This window comes from Heptranchias perlo, chromosome 1, assembly GCF_035084215.1.
Source record: "Heptranchias perlo isolate sHepPer1 chromosome 1, sHepPer1.hap1, whole genome shotgun sequence".
Classification (NCBI taxonomy): Eukaryota; Metazoa; Chordata; class Chondrichthyes; order Hexanchiformes; family Hexanchidae; genus Heptranchias; species Heptranchias perlo.
Genome location: NC_090325.1, coordinates 122,347,012 through 122,368,040, shown reverse-complemented (window position 1 = coordinate 122,368,040; position 21,029 = coordinate 122,347,012). Strand labels below are relative to the sequence as shown.

Below are 21,029 nucleotides of genomic sequence, written 5' to 3'. Positions count from 1 at the left end.
TGCTTTGCCCAATGGGGGTGGAGAAGAAGCAAGGCAGTGTTACTTTCCTATTTGGGTTTTAATTCGCATGCAAGCTGCCCAGGTTGGAAAACAAGCGGTTATGGAAAGCAGAAGAGGACAAACAGGTTACAAAATGGGCAACTGTGGTTCAATACAAAACCTTGACTCAGAGCTGAAGGAGATGTTGCAGACAGAACACTGATGGCTTCGAGAGGTGTCGCCGGGAAGAACATTTTCAGTACACTGTAGTACACTACAAGCAAAGAAAAATACACAAAAACTTAATAGAACCAAATCTTTATCAAATCAAAGATCTGCTACTTAGGTGAACAAAAGCATTTAATAAAAGTCAATACAACTCTTCCAGTAGACAGCAGTCGTATTTCTGCATCAAAGTTTATTTTGAACAAGATTTTACTTTGAATTTTTTTCTTAAAATTATACCAGTGAAGATGGAAACAATGGCCTCAAAATTACACCACAAAATACTATCATACAAACAACACTTAGTGCATTTTACCCAAAATTCCTCTCTCCATTATATTAGCAGAAACATTAAGCAGTTTATAATAACAGGTTAACAGCTCCGCTGAAAGAGTGGACAGAGGAATTTCAAACAAACACGTTAAGGTTTGAACGATAGTAATTAGTGATGTAATTTTTATTATATTATGTGTGAATTAAATTATCTAAAGTTACTATCTGAATCCTCCACTTCTGGAATGATTCCAAAGTCCAATAACAGCCACAGAATAATCAGGGCATCACACAGGGTGGTGGTGCATTCATACTGTTATTCCATAACTGTGGACCCAACAACAGCTGAGTGCAGTACATTAATACCACGGATTAAGTTTATCTGAAACCTTCCAATCCACCATGTGCATCTGACCACATCATTGAGGGCACCAGGAATGGTCTCTAACCACACAAGAGCAAATATGTGTGCTTACAAATATAAATAATGACTTGACACCAAGGAGATTGGTTACATTTGTCAGCACCTTCACAACATAAATACAAGGATGTCAGGCAGCATTTATAGAGAAAGAAACAGAGTTAACATTTCAGGTCGATGACCTTTCATCAGAACTCTGATGAAAGGTTATCGACCTGAAACGTTAACTCTGTTTCTTTCTCCACAGATGCTGCTTCACTTGCTGAGTATTTCCAGCATTTTCTATTTTTATTTCAGATTTCCAGCATCCGCAGTATTTTGCTTTTGATAAATACAAGGATTATCGTTTCAGAGAGTCATTGAATACCACAAATATGCAACTCATGATCCAATTGCACAACCTACTCACAGCTTCATTACTTGTTAATTGTTTGGTGGGGTCACTCATTGAATATTTGCAATATTCAACAGTTTTTTCATGCCCTGCATTTCTTTCACGTATGACAAAGGCTTTCAGAATGCATGGATATTATGGTTTTTCAGACTGGCAAAAGCAAGGCTGCAATCTACTAGGTGCGCAACAAATAGGCTATATCCATTTAAACAATGGTGAGAATTAGGAACCTCTCTGTTGTGCAGTATATTCCTCTCATTCTTCTTTACAATACTTGAAACATTAATAGAAAAAAGGTATTAATATCTGAAGTTTGTACAACAAAAACTTGCGTTGGCATCACTCAGCCCTACTTCCAGACCATTTTATATCAATGAGGATTTGCAATATGCATCACATTAAAGCGTGTTTTTAAATATTTTCCCTATGCTACAAAGGGAAGTAATTTCTATTTTGCCTTTTTTTAGTTTTGCATCTCATTCTGTGGCAAGTGGCTCACTTCCTGGTACCCAAAGCCTCTCTACCATCTACAAGGTACAAGTCATGAATGGGATGGAATACTCTCCATTTGCCTTGCTGGGTGCAGCCGCAACAACACTCAAGAAGTTCAACAACATCCAGGACAAAGCAGTTCACTTGATTGGCAGCTCATCCACCAGCCTAAACATCCACTCCCTCTAACACCAGTGTACTGTGGCTGCAGTGTGTACTATCTACAGCAGCATGCACTGCAGCAAGTTGCCAAGGCTTCTACGGCAGCACCTCCCAAACTTTCACATCACATTGGACTGTAATATTAGCTTATTTTACCAAGTTTACTAAAAATGTGAAAAGCAGCAAGAGTGGTACAAAAATATAAAATTTGAAGAAAAAGTTTAAATAAGGAGAACACAAACACAACAATTATAGACAACCGATAAAGAAGAAACTGTACCTGAAAACATGTATAAACAGAAATAAGTCCAGTATAGTCCTCTGATGCCACAGTGGAGGAATACTTTGTGAGGTGTGCTGCTGAGCCATACAGGCCAGAAAGATTCTTGGTCTGGGCTCAGTTAGCTAATTTCGCCAGGTGAGTTACAATTCAACTCAGTATCCACCGGCTAGAGAAAGGAAATTGAGAGTTCCTACAATTGATTGCTATTTAGTGACCCCCTGCTATAAAGTCCAAACGGGATGATAGATATGGGTAGGGCCCTGCTCAGGTACAATAGCCCCCCATGGTGAAATAGCCTGGCAACACTCACTGTCTGATTTCATGCATAAAAAAATTGTCACTGCATATGGTAATTCCAACCACCTTCAGGAAAATAAATTTTTTAACTTACGAAGCAAAAATTTTTTTTTTTTAAAAAAGGCAATCCAAAACCCTGCAAAATGTGTATAGTGAGCTCACCCTCCTATCCCCCCCAATGCTACCCCCTCCCCCCAATGAAGGATTCTTCCTTCTTTTTGCAGATATCCAACATATTTTTTGGAGATTCTATGCTCTGCATTTGGAATTGAAGACGTGGTTGCATGAAAACCGGGCCTTAGTTAACCATATGCAACACCTGCCATCTGAGTTCCAGTTGTTAAACGGACAACGCATTTAAGCAAAGTCAATGTATTCCTAACTATGCAAGGAAGAGCTGTCAGACACCTGCCTGTCATTCCCACCTAGCATTTTTACTGTTATGTATCTTTTCGGCGTTTTATATGAGACACTTATTAAAGTATCCAGATGGTGGCTTAGTAATCCCCAGTGAACGATGTGGAACACTGCCTAAAAATGACTTGTTACTTCTTATATACATGATATGACCTGCTAGTGCAAGATTTGAATAAACAAGATCATCTTGTCTTGCATTTCTTTTCTCCGTGAGCAGTGCCACAGGAGATTAACCAACAAATCTATATAGTAACAGCTGTCTGATAGTATGTTAGAAAACTATTAAAAGATCGAGTTCAGAATCAGTCTCTAAACAGAAGGATTCTGTTGACACTAATACTACAGACAAGTGATACTAGTTCTTTTGCATCAGTGTGAAATGATTTCAGATGTACATCAATGCAAAACTAGGATTATAACTTGAGTTAAGGTGCGAAACTTGACTAAAGAACGCACTAATGACAAGAGATGATTTCACAACTCTTGCATTTCAAATTAGGTGCAGTATAACTGCAGTTCAGTGTAAAGCAGGTTTCAAACTTCCCAGGTGCATTTTAAAACTTTGTTTTGAATGCTTTTTAAATGTTTCCACCAGCTATCTTTTAACACTAAATAATTAACCAGAATCAGTGAATGACGCTTTGCCAGTACTGCTATTATAACTGACTCCTTGTAGACCAGAATCATAGCAAGAGCACCCCATGCCTTATGGCACTATAACGCATTACTCCTTTGAGATGAATAAATAGAGTTCTAAGAAGGACCCCTGTAACTAAGATTAGTTCAACAATTAACTGCTGAACAGGTAAAATTAGCTGGTACTTATCCAGTGCTAAGTACTCTCAAATCCTAGGGCTTATCCCTGTACCATTGGTCCCCTTTAACAAGAGGAAAAGATAATTCAAAGAAAAACTTTACTTTCCAATCCAAAATGGACACGTTATTCTGCTTAACTGCAGTTAAGATCAATGAGAAATGTCTGTGATGCATGCCTTCAGGGGACATGCATTACTTTACAAACAGCATCATTAGGAAAGGGAAAGGAATCATCAATTCTGTCAAACTGGTGTTCTCCGAGGGAGGGTGTCAGTTTCTAAAAGGGTGGTCTGTCCGCTAAGTTCATCGAGTCAGCACAAGCTATAAATGTAACCCTACACTTCTCCATTCAAAAGCTCTTTGTCATGCATACTAGGCACAATTCCTGCATAGAGAACTCACCAAGCTTTTCCCCTCACTATTGTAATTATTTGCATAGGGAGTTGTTTATCTGTTGCCATTGGTGCCATTATATCTGTCCTGCAATGCAACTAGGGCAAATTCTACAGCCCCACCAGTCAAAATATTGCACAATCACATACTTAAAATAATTTTGTGATATAAATATAACATTAATCCCATGTTGAATTGTCATATTTCATTTGCTGAATCTCCCTGAGTATGCATCATAAACAACTAATTAATTTAAATTTTTTACAATATTCTTTCTTCTCTCAATAAATGAGACTGATAATCCTCGTTCTACCCTCAAACACATTAAGTTAAACACCAAACGCATGCAACAGTTAACTAAAAATGATTACAAGGTCATTGTTCTTCAGTTTTGCTTCTATCTCCAAACCAAATCAGTCGAGGAGGATGTAAATAAATGCTCTGGGACAGGCAGATCAGATAAAGGGCTTTAATAGATTCATCAAAACATTGGAAGAACCCGAAATTTCATGAGAAATCCATTTTATCACAAGGATCCAAATGTATGCACAATAATCTCCAATCTTCTCTTGATGTTTGTCTTTCTCTGTTCCAATAAATTAGGAGTGAGTTACCCAGTAGTGCGAATAGATGGAATTATTGTCATTTATCAATTGTAAAAATAAATACTTAGGCACACAGATTAGTGGCAGATGATATTGTTGGCAAAAGTTAAATGGAATGTAAGAACATTACTCTCTATTAGTCTGAGTCAACATATATTTGAATTTGAAGTTAGAGCCTCCAATAAAGATCAGTTCACACCACATGATTATTACTGAGGTGAAGGTTATTATTGCTTTATTGCAAGAACTGTCAAAAATATATATTCAGTTCTTCAACCAGATACTGTGAATTGATGCTTTTAGCAATTAAGACAAAATCATTATGGGGCTGAAATTTTGCTGGGTTGGAACCTCTGCAGAGCTTCAGCCCCTATACCTTCACTTACTACCACCATAAGATACACAGGGTAATTTTAATTCTTGGTGATAATGTACAACGTGCGCTATCAGCTCGGCCGCCCTTTAAACACCTCTCCTGATTTTTGTTTCCGTTGACTTCAAAGCAAACGAAGATCAGGAGAGGTGTTTAACCGGTTGTCGAGCTGGTATTGCACGTTTTACACTATCTCCAAAAGTTAAAATTACCCCCACAGAGTTTTAATATATTTCTTTTAAATGCTCATTTTCAACAAAATTTACAAACAGGAATCTACTGTGTCTGTTTCCCTTTTATTCTACGACTTGGTTGGCAAAAGCCATTGAGCAACATGGGTGAAGTCAAATTATTTTCCCTCCTGAGAGATCCTCCTACTTCTACTATCTAATGGCTTCATTGTTAAAAAGAACAATCCATTACAGATACTGGACAGCAAATCTTGATTGTTGTCTTGCACTGAGACTCAGGGCCTGATTTTAGCAGGCCTGCGGGTTTCCGGCGGGTTGGGTTTCGGGTGCGTGGCCTCCGCGCCCGGTGAAATTAGTGGGTTGCCCGCGCGATCGTAGCAGGCAATCCACTAATTGGAGCCACTTACCTGCTCCTCCGGGATCCGCGCTGCTGGTCTGCGCGTCAGGCGGGCTGCGCATGCGCAGTACGATCTGTCAGCTGGAGGCTCTCTAGTTAAAGGGGCAGTCCTCCACTGACAGATGCTGCAACCAACGGAACAAATTACAGCATGGAGCAGCCCAGTGGGAAGGCTGCTCCCAGTTTAATGATGCCTCACCCCAGGTATCATCAGATGGGGTGAGGAGGAGGGGGAGGACAGAGATCTTCCACCCAGCGGGCGGGAGGAAGCAGCCTGCCTCTGCCACCAAGAAGGCCTGGCTCGAGGTGGCAGCGGGGGTCACCAACATATCGCCCACCTGCATACAGTGCAGGAGGCGCTCCAATGACCGCAGTAGGTCAGCCACAGTGAGAACACGTAGTCTTTCCCCTACACTCCGTCTGCCACAACACTGCCCCCACCCCACATCTCCTTCGGCACCGCCAACACTACTCTGTCACATCACCCCTCATACCCACTCAAACCCCATCCTCATCTTACCTGCACCTACTCACCTCGCCAGTACGCACCCCGCCACTAACACGTGACCCAATCCTCATACAATCTCATGGCTCTATCCCATACTCACCCTCTCGTGCATCTCCCTCACGGCCAGCCTCACTCAACCTGCCACCACCTGTGCTGCAGCCACAGGGCATGCATCACATATGTGCAGTAGGCAGCGTACGGCAAACGTGTCGTGAGCATGAAGGGGATGCACAAGGGTGTCTGAGGGTTTGCCATGGGTGTTACCTATATTGAATTCCAGAGCAACAAACATCACACATTATATTGGCACCACCACTGCCATGTCTCCACAAATCCTGCCTGTTGTGTCCAATAATGCCCGCTCCTGGGTATCACTATGAGGACTCACCACTAATGCCAACCATTGTGTTACTGCAGAGTAGGTGCAGGTGTATTTGCAGGGCTGTTCCACGCAGATGACTGAGAGACATCGGCGGTGTAGCCGGCTGCACCTTGGAAGGATGCGGAGGAGAAGTTGTGTTGGGCAGTGGTGACTTTGGCAGCGACAGGTAAGCAGATGGTGCTGGGGCCAGCCAGGAGCAGCTCGGCATGAAAGAGCCTGCAGATTTCCACGACTACATGTCGAGTGAATCTGCGCCTCCGTGTGCACTGCTGCTCGGAGAGGTCCGGGGAGCTGCGCCTCGGTCTGTGGACCCTGTGGCGAGGGTAGTGCCCTCTGCGACGCATCTCTCTCTGCGGTTGCCCTCCCTCCTGCTGTGCAGGTGGGCGTGCAACAGCACCGTGTTGGGGGGCTCCACGTCTCTGCGGCGGACGACGTGGACTGCGAGGCTGCTGGGGCTGGTCATGCTGTTCGTCCTCCGAGGGTGTCCACGCACCACCCATCTGGAAAGGTGTTGGTCTGAGGGGTTGTGCAGAGTAGGTGGGTGGTTCCTCGGACTGGGGCTGCGGTTTCGCGTCGGTCTGTCATCTGGCTTGGCGGGGGGTGGTGGGGGGCAGGGGTTGCCCTATGTGACGCGGTGGCCTCCTGCGAGGGCTCTCCGCCCCCCCCCCCCACCCCCGTGGAGTGCACCTTGGCAGCTGCCACAGGCTGCTGGCTGCAACACGCCTGGTTGGAGGGAGACTGTTTCCCCCAGTGTGTGAAACACTCTGCGTTGAAGGTAAAATCCCACACTTCCTGTTTTGACAGCTGATTCAGCTCATTTAATGACCTCAACAAGCAAGGTAAGTACACTCAAGTGGAACCCCGCTGGCTTTAATTGCCTGCGGGATTCCCACCAGCGGGGGCTGCGCTCGCACCCCCGCACGTCAGCGCGGTACCCGGAAGTGGTCGGGATCGTGGCGCGATCCGGTCACGTGACTGGATATCGGGATTTTCGGGGCCCCCCCCGCTGGAAACCCACAGGAAACCCGACGGTAAAATCGAGCCTTCATAGTGGGGAAAAACAAATCCATTACCCACTACCACAAATAACTATTATGAAATAGGTTCAAAAGGCCTGACAGAACTACTAAAAGTGCTGGATGGGAATTTAGGATGTTTGTTGGTCATTTTATGGCACCAAACTTACCAAATGCATCTGTTTTCAAAGGAAAGTCAATAGAAAATCAGTGTTGTGGTAGTGCTTTGAGGCTCTTTTAATTGGGAACCACAAGAATTACTTCACTTCGGCCTCCCAAATAGGGAGCGAGGTAAATGCACCAATTGGTGTGACACTGAACCACATAGACCAGGAAGGTCCAAGGTTCAATCTCTGGTCGCTATGGAATTAGCCGTCTCTGGGAGGGCAGAAGTGAGGTGCCTATCAGCATCCCCTGGTTACAGAAAAGGAAAGGAGGTAATACATATAAAATAAACTTCAGCTAAATCCTCATTCCTGATCACTATCCAGCAGTAAAACAAAAAGCAAAAGCAGATCCTAGAAATTTGAAATAAAAACAGAAAATGCTGGAATAAATTAGCAGGCCAGGCAGCATCTGTTGAGAGAGAAAGGTAAGGTTATCATTTCAGGGGTTCAGATAATAGGTCATCGGCCTGAAATATTAACCCTGCCTTTCACTAGCCTCAGCCTCAGCTTGAATTGTACATGTAAATGTCAGGTGAAGGCCAAACCAGGCTTGGCTGTGAAAGGTTATCCTCCAGATTTGTACGTGAAGATGGTCACTAGGCGAGGTACCAAAGGGCCACTTCCTGCCCATGGAATTGCACCCCAGCACAAGTTACCACCTTCAGGAGAAAAACATAAAATAAATTGTTTTAATCTTCAAAAACAATGACTGGTCAACATACACCTGATAAGTAATTAACCCAAGCTGGTAGACAGACATGCTGTGCCAGTGACAAGGGTGCAAAATCTATGAATGTGCTTACTCTCAGGTGGCTTACTGGTACAGCATATTGGTACATTAATGCACTGTCTCACCTAGCTTGCTCAGGAAAGCGATAAGGAGAGGTGAAGTAATTTTCTATTGAAAGGAATTGGCATCAGGAAAAAAATAGAAGCCAACCTGTCGCTGTTGCACTCTTCATAGCTGCTGGGTCAAAAGCTGCGTAGCCAGCAGTATGGGAGAAGATAACATGCCTGTCCTCTTAGTCAGAAAATTATGCACAATATAGAAAGAAAATCAAAAAAGGAGAACTAAAAACTAAAAATAAAATGAAGAACATATAAATAAAGTGTTAAAAATATTAGGCTTACAGCCATAATGGGCTTAATTCTGCTGCAAATCAATAGTAAAATGCGCTCATCGTTGTGTGCGTGAAATTTCATCTGTTTAACTCCAGATTCCCAGGAGGTTTCCTGTCCAAGGTTTGCTTGAGGAGATGGGAGAGGAGATGCAGAGACATCTAGCTCACCAGACAAATATGGCTGACTGATTCAGACAGCAAGGAGTGCTCTTACAGTGCACCCAATCTCCTAATTTAAAGAGACATAAAAATGCAAACAACTACCCACTGGAATGTGAAGAAAACAGAAAGGAAACAAAGGAGGAAAGGAACTTACAGTCTTCTTACTCTTTGCTTTCAATAAAAATTTAAAGCACAAAAAAAGCTTCAAAGCTGTACCACTGTTTCAGCTAATATATTTGCTATATTTGAAGTTGCTTTAGTCTCGTGGAAGCCTTGATTTATAATACTGTACTTACTGTCTCTGCAAGGCCTGTTTAACAGGGAACTTCTTGCCACAATTCCTACACTTGAATTCCTTTTCTTCACTGGGCTTCTGGTGCAGAGACTGCAGGTGCTCGGCCAAGATGTCCTGGCTTCGGAAACTGCTCTCGCACTGTGGGCAAGCATAGCCTTCCTTATCACTTAATATATCTATGAAGATATCAAACAGATGGTTAGGTTCTGTGGGATACTGAAGCCATATTGATGCTGTATTTCAGCACTGTTCATAAACACAAGAACAACCACAGAACTACAAATATTCACATTAGTATTCATATCATGTCCTTGGAAGAATTAATTTGGGACAATATACGATTGGATTTTGACACAGCAATACAGTCAGCTATATTTATTGTCATTAAAAAAAAAGCCTCCTTGCACCATAACTGTCCACTCTAATTAATTCTTCGGCAAAATCAGGTTTTTTTGTGGTTATAGTAGAGTTTGGAGCTTGTACCTTATTAGTTCTAAATATGCTGATCCACACATTCTTCCTCCTCCCTACAAACTCACTGTGTTGAATCATAGAAATTTACCGCACAGAAGGAGGCCGTTCAGCCCATCGTATCTGTGCCGGCCGAAAAAGAGCTATCCAGCCTAATCCCGCTTTCTCGCCCTTGGTTTGTAGCCTTGTAGGTTGCGGCACTTCAAGTGCATATCCAAGTACTTTTTAAATGCGGTGAGGGTTTCTGCCTCTACCACACTTTCAGCTAGTGAGTTCCAGACCCCCACCACCCTCTGGGTGAAAAAAATTTCTCCTCCACTCCCCTCTAATCCTTCTACCAATTACTTTAAATCTATGCCCCCTGGTTATTTAACACTCTGCTAAAGGAAATAGGTCCTTCCTATCCACTCTATCTAGGCCCCTCATAATTTTATACACTTCAATTAAATCTCCCCTCAGCCTCCTATGTTCCAAAGAAAAAACCCCAGCCTATCCAATCTATGCTTATAGCTAAAATTCTCCAGTCCTGGCAACATCCTCATAAATCTCCTCTGTACTCTTTCTAGTGTAATCACATCCTTCCTGTAATGTGGTGACCAGAACTGTACGTGGTACTCTAGCTGTGGCCTAACCAGTGTTTTATACAGTTCTAGCATACACTACAAACATATCTCCTCCCTACATACTCACTGTGTTGAAATCAAGACTTATTTCACATTCTGCAACTCTAACTCAATCAGGAGATCAAAACTGTGGAATTTCTTCCCTCCCTTATCTTCTATTCTTCCCCTTGTACCTCAGGCTTTTAAAATCCAACCTTGGTATTATCTAATCACCAATTGTGGATTTGCCTCATCTTTTCCAACCTTGTGGAGTCCTGCACTATGGATTTAGTCCCCTTCAATAAAAAAACTGCTGACCTGTGTGATGACACGCGCAGCTCACTCACTGGTTCCTTTTTCTTTGGTGTCTCCATTTCAACAAGGCCAACTTTCACCTTCATATGTGCCAGATTTGTTTGACTATGGGGCCTACCACAAAAAAAGTAGCTGAGTAGTTCATTATCCTCCTCTGAATCTTTGGCCAGGCCAGCCTGCGGTTAGAACTTATACTGGTTCTTCACATGGTGATAAGTGTAATATGAGGCAAGGTGCTGCTCTGAAAACCCAGTAGCACCTCAGATGTAAATGATCCCTTCCCCGTAACTGTATGGTGCTGCTGGAATTTCTATGCACAACTATCTTAGAACTGGTTCTAACTGATTATACTTAACAAAGCATCTGGATAACCTATTTTAGCAACTAGGCACAATGTAACAATCCCAAAATGTAATGCTCTCTGCTCCATGTGTTATATAATATGCTTCATAGAGCAAAGTAATTAATATCACAATTTTTCTTGTAATAATGATGCTGAATTGAATTAAGATGTGCAGTACCAATGAAAACCAGAAATGCTCTAACTCAGAAGGTTACTATGATGCGTCACGTACAGCATCATGTCAGAGTGGGACATATTGATGTTGATTTGAGTAATAAAGCCTATGACAAGTACCTTTGTTACCAGATGGCTGCATATCTTTGGAATTTTCTTCATCTTCTTTGCTGACTACTTCCTCCTCCTCTTCTTCCTCTATTTCTTCCATCTCACTATCTAGGTAACCAATCAGTAATTCGGTGTCCGTTTCAATGTCATCCACAGCCAAATAGAAGATATTTTCTCCTTCCTGGAAGCAATGGGGAAAGCAACTGCGTTGTTACTTTTGTTAGATCTTTCTCAGAGCCACTGTACATCACAACTGTTTGCCATACGCACCAATCAAATCAGCTGAGCTGTGGGCAATGAGAGCTCAGCACTCGCTGGGGCTCAAATTTATTTGGGAGGGAGAAGAGGGTTACTGCATAATATTATTTAGTGACTAATTCGACTTTCATATTGAAATCATGTCCAGAGTTCTGTTTTTGCCCAAAATCATTTGAAACCATAACAAACACAGCTCAATAGCTTGATCAATATTATGGGAATTAAATATTTGGAAATGGGTTCATGGAATCATGGAATGATGCAGCACAGAAGGTGGCCATTTGGCCTATCGTGCTTGTGTTGGCACTTTGAAAGAGCTATCCAATTAGTCCCACTCCCTGCTCTTTCCCCATAGTCCTGCAAATTTTTCCCCTTCAAATGTTAACCAATTCCCTTTTGAAAGTTATTATTGAATCTGCTTCCACCACCCTTTCAGGCAGTGCATTCCAGATTATAACAACTCGCTGCGTAAAAAAAATCCTCACGTTGCCTCTGGTTCTTTTGCCAATTAACTTAAATCCGTGTCCTCTGGTTACCGGCCCTTCTGCCACTGGAAACAGTTTCTCCTTATCTACTCTATCAAACCCCTTCATGATTTTACGTTTGACACTGGATTTTCAGCAACAGTTGTTCAAATTAAGACTTTTATGCAGAGAGTGAATACAGCTAATGGAAAATACTTACTTCAAAGTACTTTATATTTTTTAAAAAGTAAATCAATTTTGCAATAGTTCCAGTCACAGGATTTCTTTTTGTTCACAAACTTCAGCAGCTAACAATGGAGCAAATAGGCTGAGTTGGTGCTGCTCAGGGGGATCTGCTCAGAATGTGTCAGTGCAATCAGACTGTTCAGAGACATACGACAGGCAATCTCGGTCTCCACCAAAGATTTTCTAAACATAGTAAATGCTTGGACATTGATTTTTTTTTCCCCCAAACATACAATACACTTCGGTCTCTGCTCTTTATTCAAAATATATTATTGTGTTGGCATTGGATCACAAACATTTCTCCACAAGCAAGAGCTGGATGATAGATTCATTAGTGGGCATCGAGAAGAATCTATACACCATTCCCTTTCTTCACACTCCCTCCCTTCTCATTCTTAAATCGCATGGAAGTTAGCGGTATGAAGTGGATGTCAGACTTTTTCCCTGTAGCTCACTTTCCAGACTGTATTTGCCACACCTTTTTAACTGACAGGTTATTGGATGGTCTAATAATCTAAATCTATTTGAAATGGACAGTCCAAGGCTACACTCAAAAATGGCAATCATGCAAATATTGTGACTGAAATTAAACCACGAGCCATTCAGTGGAATTTTTTTGCCAAACACGACAAGATGGAATGTGAAACTTGCTAATATATCCAGTTTCCACCCCCCCACCCCAAAAGAAACTCACGTTGCTTCCTCTAAAATTGTAGCTAAAGGAAGGATCGACTATACCAGTGCTGCAGTGTGCATCCGTCACAAACACAAACTAACATCACTGGATGCATTGAACCTTTCAATACTGGCTTTACTTCAAAATTAAGGTTTATATGTGAAATATTAGAGGGCCCTATTATTGTCTTACTAAGAACACAATACCTTTGAAGATAATTAGGCAACAATGAAAGACCATCAGAAAGTGGCTGCTGGTGCTCTCTCTCTTTTGGGGATTAATTCTACACCGATTTGAAAACAGGAACAATTAATGAAGTGGTAAATAATACCAAAGTAGCAGCAGTGTGAAATTTATATCACTACAATATAAAGAGGAACATAAAATATGTGTTTCTGACTCTGCAGCATTTTTCAAATAGGCAAAAACAATTCCCATAATAACCAACCGCTGATTAAATTTAACAAATTATATATATTTTCTTTCTTGCACACAACTGAAAAGCATAAGGGTTTGCACCTGAGATTTTCCACACAGTGAGCTTGTGATCCTTGCTATGTTGTCAGGGGAGGCACGAGTGGAGGTCAGGCATTGTCAACAGGAGGAGTGGAAAATCAGATAGGTCACTTTTATTTACATCTTAGCCATCTGCAGTGGTTCTTTAATGCAGTGGATGTACTGGCGTGGAATAAGGATCAAGGGGCCTAGTTTTAGAGACTGATAGTGGGCCAGGTTTCTACTATCAGTCAATAAATAAACTATAAAAATTGATCCTCTATGCCATGGAATGGGAGCAGATCAATTACAAGAGGATCCATGTGCCCCAAGACACACGAGGACATCTAATCCACCTGACACCACTGCAACTGTGATGTACAAAGTGTCACAAAGTGCCCTGGGATATTTTAAAAGGCTGATCAAAGTTCTCAGCAAGCTTTGAACAATAACACTGTGGAAGAAGATATATAAACACTGCAAACTCGTTAGATATTAAAAGCACTGAGAGGGTTGCAACATCACATCTCAAAACACATTGAAAATTTCCATGTCAGGCTTTTTCTATGAAAAAAAATTGTAAAAATGGCGACATGTACCTGCAGTACCATTGTGCCTTTAGGTGGCGCTGTAAATAGCCAATTCCATTTTAAATCTGTCACGGTAATGTTAAGATGGCAAAACATTACCTGATATAGAAAACCAATTGTTCTGAATTGTGCTCTCCAGTATAAAGGTCCAAAGTATAGAACATCTATAGTAACTATTTCAGGGTATTTTAATGTTATGAAGTTTCCTGACTCTTCCAAACTCTGTCACTCGCTATTTTTCAAAACAATCTTTCAGAACATGTTTCGGATGGAACACTATGCGGGAGATTGCAAGCTGACCTGCTCAAATGAACTTCTGCATTTGGCAGAAAGTTTAACCCCTCGAGCTCCACAAAAAAAAATTGGATGCCAATTGCTCACCCACCCCAAACAAAGCAAAGAAAATTGCAACAGCCAATGAATCCACCAGCCACAGAGATTGAAATCACTACTTGAAAGAAATAAGGTGCTGTCTCAACAAACTGTCCCCCACAACAGAAAAAAAATGTGGCCATTGGGGGGGAAGGTATGGTTCATCACCTGTCTCCCCCCCAACTCCCCCAGCAACTGAGAAGAATCTGGTAGTGTCATGGAAGGGAAGGTTTAGGTCAGCACCACATTGGGTCAACAAAGTTCTGCTGATGCACGACCTGTTCTCAAGCTAGTAGTTGCTGCCGCCAGTGCTCTATAGGGGGTTGTCCCAGCTGTTAAAACTCCTATCCTCAGCGTCAACAAGGGCCAAAGAGAAAGAAGTAAATGGAGACATAACAACTTGTGGACCAGAGAAAGATATATGGGTGGGAAACAGAGAGAGAGATAGAGATATTCAAAGAACAAAGAAACAGACATTGGGAGAGAAGGACACACACACACAGGGACTGAGATTGGCAGCACAGAGAGACAGAAACACAAAATGAGACACACAGTGACAATGATTAGGGAGATTCACTCACTGCAAGAACCAAGAGCCCTCAGTTTACCCCACTACCCCTGCCCCCCCCCCCCAGGGAACAGTGCATGTCGGGGGGGGGGGGGGGTCAAAAATGTGTTCGAGTACTTAGCGCACTGTTACCGCCTCTTAACTGCTCATTTTTTTTTGATTCAGGACAGGTGCTCGCCCCAGGTAAACAGAGGCCTAATTAAAACATAAAAGTTTCGCTCTGATGACATCATCCAGACAGCGATGTGATTTTAACCGATAAAGTAAAACCTGGCAGGATTGGTGTACACATGCTGCTGAAGCTGTATAAAAAGGGGCTCTTAGCTGCAGCTCACTGTATCTGAAAATCTTTTTGGTGTCTGGTTTTCCAGAATTTCTAGCTTCCAGATTACTACTTTCACACTTTTTTGGCTTTACCACCCTTAGTGGTACTTATTATGGGTGTAATTATTGCCACGTTATTCGGACGGAGGAACACTTGGAGAAGGAGCAGCGGTAGCAACAGAAACAAAAGCCTCAGCAACCACCACCAGCAGCAGCTGGGCCTCTCAGAAGACAGCAAGTGAGGGAACAGCTTGTAGGAGGCCATACCCAGCACACAGGGTGTACAGGCCAAGAGTCACCTTTTTGGACCTGTGAGGAGCAGTGCAAGAGGAGGCTACACTTCTTCAGGCAGGGTGTTGCAGCCTCCTGAAACAGGACCTGCTGCCTGCTGGTCTGGGGGGGCGCATGCTTTGTCTGTGGTTCTCAAAGTCACCACAGTCCTTAATTTTTTTAAGCCACTGGATCCTTTCAGGCAGCTGGAGGGGACATCAGCCGCATATCAGAGTCTGCAGTTCATAGTTACATTGAGCAGGTGACCAACATCCTGTTCGCCAGGGCAGAGCAGTGCATCACCTTCCCATTGACTTCAGCAGTCAACAGGAGATAGTTTGAGACTCTGCAACAGTGGCTGACTTCCCTTGCAAATACAGGCCTTCATTGACTGCACACGTTACCATCAGGGCACCAAAACACCAGCCAGCAACATATATAAATAAAAAAGGATACCACTCCATCAATGTGCAGCTAATAGCTGATCACAGGAACAACATCATGCAGGTCTGGGCAAGGTGCCCAGGGAGCTATCACAATGCATTTATCCTGAGACAGTCTACCAATATTCAACCCTGTGAGGAATGTGACAGTCTGACTGCTGGGGGACAAGGGATAGCCACTACAGATGTGGCTAGTGACAACCTTGCACAACCACACTATAACCGAGCAGAGTGCTTTTCTTTAAAGAAGATTTACTAACTCTACTACTCCAACAAGATGCTCTCCTATTGGCCTCAACATAGCTGATGGAAGATTGTTCCTCTTCATGTTGGGATGATTGAGATGCGCGTGGCCAGTGACTTCTGGGTGCTCGAGCCTGAGACGGGCCTTGGCTGCAAACTGCTGCACCTTGGCTTCTACTGCGACAGTTTGGCCCAGCTGACTTGCTGGCACTACGGTGGGTATTGGTTGAGGGAGTTCTGAAGGAGGAGATGTGTTGATATCCTGAGAGAGGCTAATACAAATTGCTCCCATCGTGCAACTGCCACTCCCATGGGGCTGGGCCTCAGCACTTCCACTGATCAATGGTAAAGTGGACTGTATTCAGCCCACCAATCTCTCCATGGTGGAGCCTAGAATCTGCAAAATAGCCATTTGTGCTTCCACCAAAGCTGCAATGCATGCAAACATGGATTCTTGCTGTGGGGGCCTGGCTACAGCATCCCTGGGGTCACCACACTCTCCGAGATAAACTGCGAAGTGGTGATGTTATGAGAGATGGCACCACACCAGCTAGAAGCGGATTTCTCCACAGTCTCAGCCAGAGTGCTGAAATTCCTTGGCACGCCTTCCAATTCTTCGTATAAATGCTTGTGTGATTCCAGCAGCTTTCTGCTCATGGCTGGGCCCATCTTTGTCATCTTCAGCAGAGTGGAGAGAGAGCCTTGCCCTCCAGCAAGCAATGGCACATGAGCAATGGCCATGGGGTGAGTTATTGGTGGGCTGCTGACACTTGAGGAACTGTACCCCAACAAGGGTCACCACCTTCAAGAAAGGAGGGAGTTAAAAAGGGAAGTTGAAAGAGGTTAGAAAAAGCAGGACTATGATGAGCATGCTAAGACTGCCTGTTAAACAAGGCATAAATGAGAAGCATACTGAAGCAAAATGGTAGAAAAAGAAAACTATTTGTATGTGGATGCCTTAAAACACTGCAATTGTCATCATTTTTTCAGGACATTCCATCAGCAAATCCTCACACTGGGGCACCCTCGACTCTGCTGTTTGATTTTAAACTAAACCGAGACAGCCCAACAACATGTTGCAAAAAGAACCACATTTGTTATTAGGACTGATAAAAGGACTCCTTATCCTCTTAAAAGTTCCCAAAATGAACTTCAAAAGCCACACATATGGGAGCAGCTGTCCTAGTAATGGTGGTGCACAGCTCCAGCTTTGAGGAAAGTGTATCCTGGGAGGATGCTGCACCAGACGCCAAAAAAACAAAACAATGTTTGTCTAATGAAGTCTTCCAAATGTTGCCATAAATCTCAGTGTTTATCTGATTAACATCCAGCAAAGTTAATTAAACTATTGCTGGACTTTCATCCAGCCGCCGATTTTTTTTTTAAAAAGAGTTTTCACAACACAGAGGCTGGTTAATGATTTTTAATTATGTGACAGCTGAAGAGATTTGCATAAACTGTCATGAGGTTTCAACGTTGTCCTTTGTAATGCTAATAAACTCAGAAGGTTTCGAAATCAAATAAGCCGAGACAAATTCAAAGTAAACCTCCAGAAAATCCAGTTATTCCTGAGAAACTGATCTGCTAAATGACATTCCGGCTTTCAGCTTTATCCACGTCAGTGAAAAAGCAGGAGAGGAATGTGATTAAAGAGCCTTGCAACGGCAGTCTTTCCTCAATGATCCATGGCATTAGATGCTGCAGAAATAGCTCTGTGTCAACGCAAGGCAGTGCATCATTTTTCAGCCGACCCACAGTCAGCAATCACATTCCGTTACGTGCTATATGGCCTTGTGTTTTGGCAAGGTTTAATTTACTCCAAATCTAGATTATAACAAAAATGCAGACTTCTAAGTAGTGTTCCACAACTTGGAGTTGTCAGGAGGCCCATAAAAAGAATAAGTGCTTATAATGAGTTTACAGTTATTTTCGGAAAAAGTAAGTTATATATCCTGGCAACATCTCCCCTCAACCGCCCTGCCCCCACACCCCAATCCTGCTATGTACTATCCCCAGCTGGGATCAGGTAACTGGAGTTTTGCTTAAAATGAATGCCATTAAGAGATTTAGGTTTCCAAGCCAGAAATTTCTATTCAAAATGCAGGATACTGTAGACTAAACAGTATGATTCCTCATTGTAAAAAATATTGATTAGTGATGGCACCAGAAAGGCTATGGATATGGTGATTTATTTCTACAGTAACTTTTATTTCCACAGCTTGAAGAGGTAGGCTTTCAGAAGGCTTCTGAAAATAGGGAGAGATGTGACAATATGGAAGGAATTCCAGTGATGGTGACTGAAGGCTCTGTCACCAATGGCAGGGTGGAGAAAGGGAGGGACACGCAACAGGCTGAAGTCAGAAGAACTGAGGTTGGACAGAGAACCAGAGAAGATTGCAAAGATAGGGTGGAAAAAGACCATGGAGAGAATTACAGACATGGACTAGAATGTTAAAGTCAATGTGCTGGGGGTGGGGAGGTAATGGAGGTCAGTGAGGACAGGAGTAATAGGTGATTTGGACTTTGTGCAGGATAAGATGCTGGATGAGTTGGAGTTTGTGTAGAATGGAGCTTGGGAGGCCAGCAAGGAGACCATTGGAGAAGTCGAGCCAGGAGCTGGCACAAGGCGCAGAAGATGGTTTCAGTAATTTGAAGTAAAGGTGGGAAAAATTGCCAAAGTTGAAGTAAGCGGTTTCATAATAGACCAGAGGTGAGATATGACGCTGAGTTCAGGATCAAGCAGAAGATTTTGCACTGTCAGGCTTAGCCAGGATGGGGAATGGAATTAAAGGCTAAGGTGCAAAGTTTCTGGTAAGGACCAAAAGAATTGCTTCTATCTTGCTGATGTTAAGCTGGAGAAAATTCCATCTCATCCATGACATGGTGTCGAACAGGCAGTTGAGGAACACAGCAAAAGTCATGAAGTGGAGGATGATGGGAAAGAGGTAAAACTGGGTTTGAAAAATGACACCATACTGGTGAATAACATTGCTGGAAGACAGCACATATATGTCCTCAATTCTTTACGTATACATATATATCCCTCTCCAAGGATAGAACCTTGGGGCACACCAGAGGTGATTGTGTGGCAATCAATCAATCATTCAATACAAGAGCAACCTGAGTAGATGGCTGGAGCAGGACAAGTAGGTAGCCTGTTTGTCCTGTTAGATGGAAAATGATGCATGTTCCCCAGGGGACCCTGAAAGGAGAGGAAAAGGAGGGCAAATCTAAAATATATCTTTCAAAAATGCAATAAAATCAACAAAAGTAGCAGAAAAGTCCCAACTGGTCGACAAGCACAGTTCTGTCACAATAAACGGAGGTTCCTTTACATCCTGATGACCTCATTGTATATACAAACTCAGACCCAGCTACCCAGACCACACACTCAGGCAACAAAATTATTTTATACTTTTGGCAGCCTGTGGAGTCATAAACATGCTTTTCTGAACTTCAGTCCCTTGCACTTTAATAATGATAATACCCAGGATGGATTTATCTTCTTTCAGTATTGAGATGCACTCCGTAATTAGAATGTCTGCTGTATAGATTCAGTGAGTTCTACAGGCACAATTCATCAGTGCACAATATTATTGTGCTACACTCCTCTGTCGCCTCAAGTTATCACTCCATCCTTTGCTGAATTATAACTTGTACTGATGACACCCCTGTGACCATCGCAGCAAAAAAAATTTAAACTCCTCATGTTTAAATCGAAATACTGTTCAAGCAGATTCTTCACTGTTGTATTTTATATTTAAAGGTTGTTTCTATTAATACATAAAAGACTTATGTTGGTGAGTGGAGCTCTCTGATTATAATGCCCTCAAAGTTGTGATATTAAGCAAAAAAGTTAAAGGGAACTCGCATCTCTGCATCTTCTTGTGCTGGTGCATTACCTTATTTTGGCCAATAGGGGGCAGCACATAACATCAGTATAAAAAATGTTTGTATTCTGAGAGTTTGAGACATCTGAAGGAGGATTGCTGCAGAATTTGAAACCTTGTCAAACATACATATACAATATTTGTTGAATAAACTATTATCCTGAACATTCTACACTGGACATTTCAGACCAATTATGACTGCCCCCGTGACTTTTTTGTATACACCATTTTATATGGAAAAATGGGCCCGAGCTCTCCCAGTGGCTCAGTGGTTAAATACTGCACACGGCAGTACTGAGCCGCACAAACCAATGGAAGTCCCAGTTCAATACCTGGTCTATATTGAGTTATCTGTCTCAGCTGTGGCCACAGTGGGAGTCCTACAGTTTGGCTTGTCCTCCCAGGAAAAGCAATGATAAAAAGATAAATACACTCCTGATTCCTATCCAGTGGCCTGTGCTGAAAAATGATTGGGTGTAGACATAATTAGGCTGAACTGTGGTGCCTCCCATTGTTGGTTAGCTTGCCAACACTTACACATAAAGAATGGCTTTGGACAAGGATACCAAGTCAAGTTGTTTTCATCTGTCTTATATCTGTCTTCACAGTAGAAGACACAAAAAACATACCAGAAATAATGGAGAACGATGGGTCTTATGAGAGTGAGGAACTTAAAGTAATTAATATTAGTAAAGAAAAAATACTGGATAAATTAATGGGAGTAAAAGCCAACAAATCTCCTGGACCTGATGGCCTACATCCTAAGGTTCTAAAAGAGGTGGCTGCAGAGATAGTGGATGCATTG

The 21,029-nt window shown here is 42.6% G+C and overlaps 1 protein-coding gene across 7 annotated transcripts in view; it reads right to left on the bottom strand.

The window, feature by feature from the left end:
- prdm5 (PR domain containing 5) overlaps positions 1-21,029 on the bottom strand; it is a 327,858-nt gene that overhangs the window by 275,698 nt on the left and 31,131 nt on the right. For all 7 annotated transcript variants that reach the window (XM_067990858.1, XM_067990832.1, XM_067990838.1 and 4 more), the window contains exons 4-6: positions 11,395-11,566; positions 9,371-9,545; positions 161-253 (exon numbers count right to left, since the gene is read on the bottom strand). In XM_067990858.1, coding sequence (XP_067846959.1) covers positions 161-253; positions 9,371-9,545; positions 11,395-11,566 — 440 coding nt within the window. The remainder of the gene's footprint in view (positions 1-160; positions 254-9,370; positions 9,546-11,394; positions 11,567-21,029) is intronic.